The sequence below is a fragment of the Zophobas morio genome, unplaced genomic scaffold (assembly GCF_036711695.1).
Source record: "Zophobas morio isolate AGI-343-1 ecotype UQ-CSIRO unplaced genomic scaffold, CSIRO_AGI_Zmor_V1 ptg000009l, whole genome shotgun sequence".
Lineage (NCBI taxonomy): Eukaryota > Metazoa > Arthropoda > Insecta > Coleoptera > Tenebrionidae > Zophobas > Zophobas morio.
In genome coordinates, this window is record NW_026972114.1 from 4605013 (window position 1) to 4614366 (window position 9354).

Genomic DNA, 9354 nt, shown 5'->3' on the forward strand with positions numbered 1-9354 from the left:
TTTATTTTACTATGCTGGCTACGGATGCCTTTTTTGAGTCATATTTTGACAGTTTGTAATTGTCATTTAGTACATAGACGTGGAAGAGAATAGTCGTCGTCTGTTGTGTACGAAACTGTAGAAATACAGAAGCAAATGGTTTCTCATTGTTTAAAGGCCCCGAAAACAAGATATTACTTAACAAATGGAAAGAAGAGATGCAATATCCATCTTGAAAAATTGGCAAAAGGGCTTACATTTGCGAGGTTGTTGTCTGAAATTGTATTTTCCATCTGATCCTTGGTCAACAGGTTCACTTCAAAAAAGAGAATTTTATATTTCAAGTGAATGCAAAATATGTGAGAACGCAATTCCTACAATTTATAATATGGCTGAATTTATGTCAAAATGACCGGTTCTTGGCAAAAAAAAATGCTATTGATGAAGTTCAGCAGACTACTTTCGAAAAAGACAACTTCATCAAAAAACTGCAAATGAAAAAAAATTACAAGAAAAAATAACGCGGGGTGCTGAAAAAGAAATTAATGTTTTGAAAGCAAAAATTTCAAGTTTAGAAGGGCAAGTAATAAATTACAAAAATAAGGACGATGCATAAAACAGAACTATAAAAGGGATTCTCAACGAAAAGCAAATTCAAAATTGAAGTGTGAAATGTAAACTACCAAAAAGCTGGAACAATAAAACAAAAATTTGTCTGTGGAACATCAGGACATAACTATATCTTTTGAGTATAAATTTTCCGTTACCTTCAAAGTGGAACTCTATGCCGTAAAATTCAGCACATACCGTTTTTACCACGAATTTTACATGAAATTTTTACCTATTTAACAATCAAAATATATATATAAAAATATCCTTAGATATGATTTCAAAAATGCCGACTATATGTCGTTATATACTTCCTTGGCTAATTTTGATTGGTCAAATCTGAATAATTTCGTATGTGTTGATGATGCAGTTGAGTACTTCTATTCGCAAATTTACAATCTATTTCAATGTTATGTCCCAAAAAAACACCTAAATCAAAGAAAGTACCCTGTTTGGTTTGATAAAGAATCTGTTGCACTTGTTAAGCTTAAACATAAATCTTGGAAAAAATTCAAAAAATTTAATAAGTTCTCAGACTTGCTTGAATTTAAAAGGTTGCGTGCCAAATTAAAGTATGCTTTAAAAAACGCTTACAATTCCTATATATGCACAAGTGAGAGCAAAATAAAAGTACAACCTGATAAATTCTGGAATTTTGTAAAAAATTTAAAAAATGAGGGTTTGTCCCCACGATCAATGAACTATGAAACAAGTTGTTTGGAAGGTGCTGAGTCAATAGTTGATGGTTTCTCCAGTTATTTTGCTTCTAACTTTGTGAATTCAAGATCTGCACCTGCTTGCATCAGCAATGAAAATATCATCGACTCCATATTGTTTGATTTTACTCATATTTCGATTGATGAAGTGCAGATGGCTCTTAAATCCTTAAAATCCAAATTTACATCGGGCCCGGATGATGTGCCGTCGTTCTTGTTGAAAGATTGTGCTTGTGTGTTGGCGAAGCCACTAGGTGTTATTTTCAATTTGATTTTAAATTTTGGTCATGTTCCTAAGATTTGGAAACTATCTAAGGTGGTCCCAGTTTTTAAGGGAGGGGATAAATCTAATGTGAGTAACTATAGGCCGATCTCTCTTCTTAGTAATTTTGCCAAAGTTTTTGAAATTGTCGTCCATTCCCGGTTAAATCAGTATATTAAAAATAAAATATCATTCAGTCAGCATGGATTTATAAGTGGAAGGTCCACAGTCACTAATTTGGTCACGTTAACGTAAATATACGAGGTGTGTTGGATGGCAGGGGACAAATGGATGTGATTTTCTTAGATTTCAATAAAGCGTTCGACAAGCTGGATCATGACTTGCTAATCTTGAAGTTGGAGAAATTATATGGGTTTTCTCCAAAATTGCTAAAAATGTTTACCTCCTATTTACAAGACAGATATCAGTTTGTTGACTATTTTGGATACAGATCGACCAATGCTTGGCAGAGTTCTGGTGTTCCTCAAGGCTCGGTTTTGGGGCCGCTACTTTTTGCATTGTTCGTCGATGATATCACTAAAATTATCGGAGACAACTGCTTAGTATATGCTGATGACGTAAAGGTTTTTTCAAAAATCGGAAATATTGCCGATTCTATCAAATTACAGGAAGTTTTGGATATAATTGTACTATAGTAAATAATAAATTATTTTTAAATCCTGCTAAATCCAAAGTGATGTCTTTCACAAAAATTAAAAATGCAATGATTCATTGTTACACTATTTGCGGTCATGTAATAAATCGACCTGAATACATTAAAGATTTAGGAGTCACTTTGGACAGCCAGCTAAATTTTGTCAAACATGTTGAATTGGTGGTATCAGCGGCTTACAAAAGTTTGGGGTTTGTGGTCCGTAATACTAAGTGTTTTCGTAACTCAAGTACATTCATTAATTTATATTATGCATTTGTAAGATCGAAGCTTGAATATGCTAGTGTTGTGTGGAATCCATCATTTAAGTATTTAACTGAATCTATCGAAAAAGTTCAGAGACGGTTCTTGAAATATCTGGTGTTTCGGATCGATGGCATATATTCCATAAGAAACATTCCTCAAAAATTTTTGTTGAGTAGATTTTCCATATTAAGTTTAGAGTGCCGAAGAATTATAAACTTAGTAATGTTTTTACATTCCCTAGTAAACAACAGATTGGATGCTCCAAGTTTACTTGAACAAGTGTGTTATTGGGCTCGACCACGTAGTTTGCGAGACAAAAGCATCTTTTATATAAAAAAATCAAGGACGAATATTTTGAAGTTCTCGCCTATACCGGGTGTTTCTTTTATTTGATACAACCCCTGTAAATTTTTTATTTTTAAAGATAAATCTGTAGTTCTTTGAGCAAATTTGTATCATTTTAAAAGATCTAGTGATGGCAACAATTTTTCTATTGTTTTTCAAGCAACTAGATTTTGAAATAAACGGAAAATTTTGGAGATATTTTACTAAATAACTTTTTTATTATTGATTTTAGAATATCGGTTGCTTTTGATTTTTTGTAGTGAAAAAATCAGTCTTTCCATTTATGAAAAAATATACCTAGTGTTCCATTAAAAAAAATAAGTTGACGTCATTTCCGGTTCTACCGCCAGTGATAATAAAAATGTGTGTTTACCATCATATATACCTTTGAGAATGATACAAATTTGGTTAAAGAACTACGGGTTTATCTTCCAGAATAAAAAAGTTACAGGGGTTGTATCAAATAAAAGAAACACCCTGTATATATGATGCAAATGTATTTTGATAAGTTCAATGCCGATGTAAATATTGATATTCACGTGGTCAGTGGCCAAGTACTTAGAAAGCATCTAACAAATTATTTTTTAAACAAAAACGGCATTGATATTGGTAGTGGTGTCTGATTATCTTCTTGAGATTGAGATTGGTTTTCTACTGGTTAAAACATTAAATTTTTCAGCAGTTTACTACATATTTTTTTTTTGTTTACTCTCTCTTTAAATGAATAATTTATTTATGTTTTGTTTTTTTTTTTTGGTATTTCATGGTTTAAGCTTCGTAATTAGGTTGCGACCTGTGGAGCTTCTTATATGATAATAATAATAATAATAATAATAAAAAAAAAATCAAAATTTTAACGATTAGGAAAGAGATTATTGTTTATTTTTAGGCGAAGCAGCAATCAATCCAGGTAAAGAATACTGTCGACGTTCCTCATTACTTTTGGGAAACAACATTAACAAATTTAAATGAAGTCGCTACCTATGTTTTGTTTTTTATGTTAGGAGGTGTAAGCTTACAAATCGTATGTTATCATTTTACTGGGAATTCCATACACGGAGACACATTATCTAGAATTGCAAAAGAAATTAAAATCAAAAGTACAAAAACGCAGTTCCAAAATTCAATAGTTAACCCAAATAACAAAAGTAGGAATGTTGATGTTGCTGCCAACGCTCCACCTTTATCAAAAAATGTTCAATTATTTCATGTATTCTTCGGCAACTTAATTAAATGTTTGTGGAACATTTCTTAATTATTTCGAGTTACAGAAATTCGATGACCATGCTTGTTTTTGTATTTTTTTTCATTGTTATTTTAATTAAAAGATGTAACAAATTTTGACTTGTAAGTTTTATTTAATATAGAGGTACATGAATCTATATATTTCTACTGAGATTATTCTACATATCAGAGCAAATATTCATGATGGAAATGTGAGGACGTTGTAAAAACACTGTTTATCATAGAGTAGTAGATAGAGAACCTACTAAACATGCTTCAAATTTCTTACCACGGTGCCGTTCGTTAAATTACAAAATGTTGTTTTGACCAGAAGCAAAACGATTAGATACTGACAATGTGATACACTCTCCAAATCTTAGCTGGGAACAACGATAGTACCTAAGTACAGAATGGTGTTTAAACTTAACTGCAAATTGTGATATTGGTAATCTTATAAAGTGTAAATCAGTATGATTAGGTATTCCGTATTTTTCTGTTTTACCAGCGATGCCGGTTGCAAATTGTAAGAAGTACTTAACCGCATAACACTTCTTCTTAAATATAAGGTACTGTCAGTGTCAGTACTGTTCACAAAATTTCAAAGAAACTATTTGGAGCACTACGCCACTGCTTGAAAATGTAACTTAACCTATAAATTTCTTTTGAAGTTTTTGAAACTAAATCACTAAATTAGATAAAGACAGCAATCACTATAGCTATTTCATAACTGACCGTCATGTAATAAAGATAGAGACAGAAAATGTCCGTGTCACAACTCTTTTCCAAAGTATATCTAGGGTCTCTAGCCCCGCCCATTCATCGCCGCTTCATTCTAGTGACTACTCTAAATATTGTTCAGTCTTATCTTAGCAAGTACTAGCCCCACCCACCCGCCCTCTGTTTTCTTAGAGTGTAGGTTATTTGTTGCCAAAATCAGTCTTATCGTAGCAAGTACTAACATAAATCCCACCCGCCCTCACTCTTCTCATTCTAAGGAGTAAATTTAATTTATTCAGTATGGGATCCACTTTATTCAAATAAGATAAAATGAATCACTGAAATGGAGGCGGGGTGGGTGGGCGGGGTTAATTATATGTTCTTCTGTAGAATGGGAGTGAGGCTGTTAAAGAAGAAAAAAAAAGGGCTAACCGTATTTTTTTTGACATACTAGTTACTACACGATTTATTTCTTATTTTAGAAAAAAAAAATCAAAGAACGGGGGGTGGGCGGGGCTAACTTTAATTTTTCCCTGCTGAGTCTTTTACAATCAAGCATTGTTTTATTCTTTACTTGTTTATAGACGGCGTTGCAGTTTTAATACAGACTTGCAGGGTCAGTATCGGTGTCAGTGTGACAATGTAATCACTGTAAAAAATTAAATTTTGTTTTATCAATGGCACCTTATCAAAATCGATAATGTACAATCCCGCGGACGTTGTTTCGTCTATATAAGTAGCAGGGACAGAAATCAAGAAATTTTTGCATTTCCTGCAAAAGATTTGTTTGCCGGGAACATTCTACTCGTACTGTTGAATGTCAGGAATGCTGGAACAAAAAACTATAACGAAAAATGCTTATTTAATATTATTATGTAATTTTTTTAACTTGGTTGTGTTTAAAATTAATAAATAATTTGGATTCGCCAAACATTTTTGATTAATTCTTTAATTTTGGTTAAATAAGGCCATGGGGTCCAAGCGGACCCCACCCGAAACGATGTGTAATTTTTCCCACCCGGTAGTTTGAAGGTTAAAATAAATATTAATTTTCTCAATTTTGTCATTATTTGGGATTGATATCTTTGTCATTTTTTTTCTGTGACTGCTATGATTGGTTATTAAAAAAACAATTAAATTGGACGAAGTCGTATCTGGGGTGCATAATATGTTGCCTATGCAAAAATTGTCAGGCCTGAACAGATAAAATGAACACCCTGTACAGTGCTTGTTATTTTGAGACAAGTGTTTATATTTATGTATCGGAAAAATGTCACGTAGAAATTAGTTGATTTGAATGAGTTCGTCCTCTGAAAACAGAGGATCAAAATAATAAACTAGTAATTAACTAATCGACAAAATGTTCTGAATATCATTATTATAATTTTTATTAAATTAAGACGTTTTTTGTTTCTTCACACTTTCGGGTGCTATGATGAATCACAATTAGAAACTCATTATATTTCGCACATTTTAGGTAAAATTTATTCGGCAAAATTTTGAGATAACGTCATGGGGGAATTAAACAGATTTATTTTGATTAACAATTTACCATGCTTACAATGACTTTAAAACGTCTGCAAGATTTCAAAGTAGGTATTCAGTTTTGCAATTCTTGATTTAATCAATAAAATAAATTGACTCAGTCATTAATTTTTTTCACCCACCCCGTATAAGAAAATCTAAAAAATATTAATGCATGATAAATCACAATTATAGACTCATCATACTTTGCGCAATGCACATTTAAGATAGCACTTTTTCGGAAAAATTTTGGGGTGGCGTGATCAATTTTTTAGGGGAGGATGAGCAAATATATTTTGATCAAAAATTTACCATGCCTATGATAACTTTAAAACATCTCCAAGATTTCAAGGCAATTAGTTTTTGCAGTTCCTGGCTAAATAATAAAATAAATGTACACGTTAATTAATTTTTTTGGGTCACCTGTATAAGCAAATCCAGAAAATACGAATGGAATGATAAATCACAAGTATTGTCTCATCATACTTTGCATATTTAAGATAGGAATATTCAGCAAAATTTTGGGATGGCGTCATCAATTTTTTAAGGGGGATGAGCAAGTACATTTTGATCAAAAATTTACCATGCTTATGATAAATTTAAAATATTTCTAAGATTTCAAAGCAATTGGTTTTGTAGTTTCTGATTTAATCAATAAAATACATTGACGCATTCATTAATTTTTTTGAGTTATTTAGTTTCTTGTATTTGCATGGATTTTAAAGCTGTACATTAAGAGTTAAAAGGGACACCAGGAATTTACGTAAATTTTACAATATTTTCTATTATCGTTTGAACAGGAGCTAAGGTGAGGGAGTAAAGTAACGGTTGATAACGACAAAATTTACACACAAGCACTTAATAAAAATTACAAAAAGAATGTTAAAAAATACATGTTTTTTTTTCGTTTTTCTTAGGCTTCCAGCAAAATGCAAAAATGTTGTATATTGTAACGACATGACGTAAAGAAAAACATGTATGCAATAATTATTTTCGCTACAGTTCTAAGAAGTGAGTTTTTTTTATGTTATCCTCAAAACTAGGCACCGAAAGGTGATCTAAACGAAATTCTCCATATCCATTACACTACATAATCAGTTCCTTGAATATTATCCTTAATCCAATTATCGAATTTTCGAAGCATTTCTGGAGACATCGCCGCTTTGTGGTCGCCAACAATACCTTTTCTGAGAAAACTGCCATCATTTTTTTTGTCATAGAACTTTTTAACAAGTTCCACGAGAATTTCTTTATTGACTGCTGGATTATTTTTCATCGAATCGAAGCTCAAATGTTTCGCCAGCCGTTCTAGATCTTGTTCACTGAAAGTACGACCGAGAAACTCCGCCACTTGTTTAATGACTTTTTTCAGATCTTTTTTCATGTCTTCATACTTTATGAATAAAATATTGGGTTGATGCCTCATCTCCCAAAAGGGTAAAATATGATCCCAAAACGATCCATAAAGTACTAAGAAAATAAAATGGTTAAATATGGTTCGGGTTATTTATTCAGCTCAGATACATACCTTTTCCTGCCAGAAATAACTCGCAGTATTCCTCAAAATTGATTTCAAAATAATCGATTATTGTGGAATGATGATAAAAAGAAACACAGACATCTCTAGGGTCGCGTGCTACATAAATAATCTGGAATATAATTATTTAAATTATTCTAAATAGATTTTCTTTAATTCTTACTCACTTTTGGCTTTTTTGTGCCATTCCGTATTTCCTGAGGAAACAGCTGTATCGGCAAATGGGTTTTTATAAAAGCAGGACTCTTAAGATTTTTTATTACACCTAAAGAATCTACGACACAATCTGGTACCTGGAAATTCGGCAGGTTTGATTTCTCGTCGCTAAAATCGACAATCGTAGACATCCTTAAACAATAAAAATATAATATAAATCTCTTAAAATATTGTAAATCTAACTCTAAAAATGGGAATCGTTGATCCAGATTTACTTTCTTGGCTGTCTCAAAGTCTAAGTTGTTGGCAATTAACCACACCATTTCTTGAGTCCAAGTAGTACCTTATTAACATATAATTTCAACCATCGTTACAATAAGAATTAATCAATCTGCTTACCACACTTAGGGAAAGTGCAAACCCAAATATCTTCTTCATTAACTTTTAACTTATCAAATTCGTTTTTCAACTCTGCATACTTTTGCGGCATCATACAGTTTTCGAACATGGCGTAACCCTTTCGCGTTAGACTTGTCCATTTTTCTTTAATAAGTTTGTCAAAGTCCATGGTGATGCAGTGCAGATTTTTTTAATTGAATGTGTTATTTTTTCCTTTTAAAGTGATATCACTTACGCATTTAAAGTCATAAAAAGACAATTTAAAACTTATCGCTGCAAATATTTTTTATAGGTCAGTAGAACAAATAGTGACGAAAAACAATAAAATAATATACACCTTCATAATTTTTGATTACAAAAAACTTTGGTAAATATTTTCAAGGAAGGATTATGATTCTGCAAAAAAAGGTATGTAAATAAATCACAGCAATTAAGTCGGAATATTAACGTGTCAGCAACAATGTTTAAACATTTCGCTGAATAAAGATAAGAAATGTTTTTTGTAATAATAATAGCTGATCCTACAACCTTAAAGTTGTAATTTTTATATTACTCTAAGTTTAATATTATTTAAATATGTTAAGTCCTAATAGTATGTTTTTATAAACTCATTCAGCACAAGATGATTTCATAACGAGAATACCCGATTTTAGAGCTAATCTTAAATTGTACATCTCATTGTAAAAATAATCCAATCTGAAAATCCATCTCTTGTTTGTCATGGTGGTCTAAGTATAAATACATTAGGTATCGCCAGTTATATGCATGTAACACGAGTGTTTATTGTTGGGAACACTAATTTTGGCTTTTAGATGAAGTGTATTTTCGATTTTTTTTTTCGTAGTTGACTGCATTGACCCTTAATCTACACGGTGTTCGGAAATTCGCGCACCAAAATTCTGTTACCGCCAGCGATAAATGTGAAGACTGTACATTACATGATACAATTAGAATTCAAACCATGTTT

At 31.7% G+C, this 9354-nt stretch overlaps 1 protein-coding gene across 1 annotated transcript; it reads right to left on the reverse strand.

Annotated features, from left to right (window-relative positions):
• Positions 1-7123: 7123 nt before the first annotated feature.
• LOC135125774 (luciferin sulfotransferase-like) lies at positions 7124-8631 on the reverse strand. Its single transcript, XM_064051455.1, has 5 exons — positions 8388-8631; positions 8232-8331; positions 8000-8180; positions 7824-7944; positions 7124-7765 (listed from the first exon to the last, which is right to left on the reverse strand). Exons 1-5 carry the CDS (start codon positions 8554-8556, stop codon positions 7377-7379), a joined length of 960 nt encoding a protein of 319 aa, XP_063907525.1. The 5' UTR covers positions 8557-8631; the 3' UTR covers positions 7124-7376.
• Between the last annotated feature and the right edge of the window lie 723 nt (positions 8632-9354).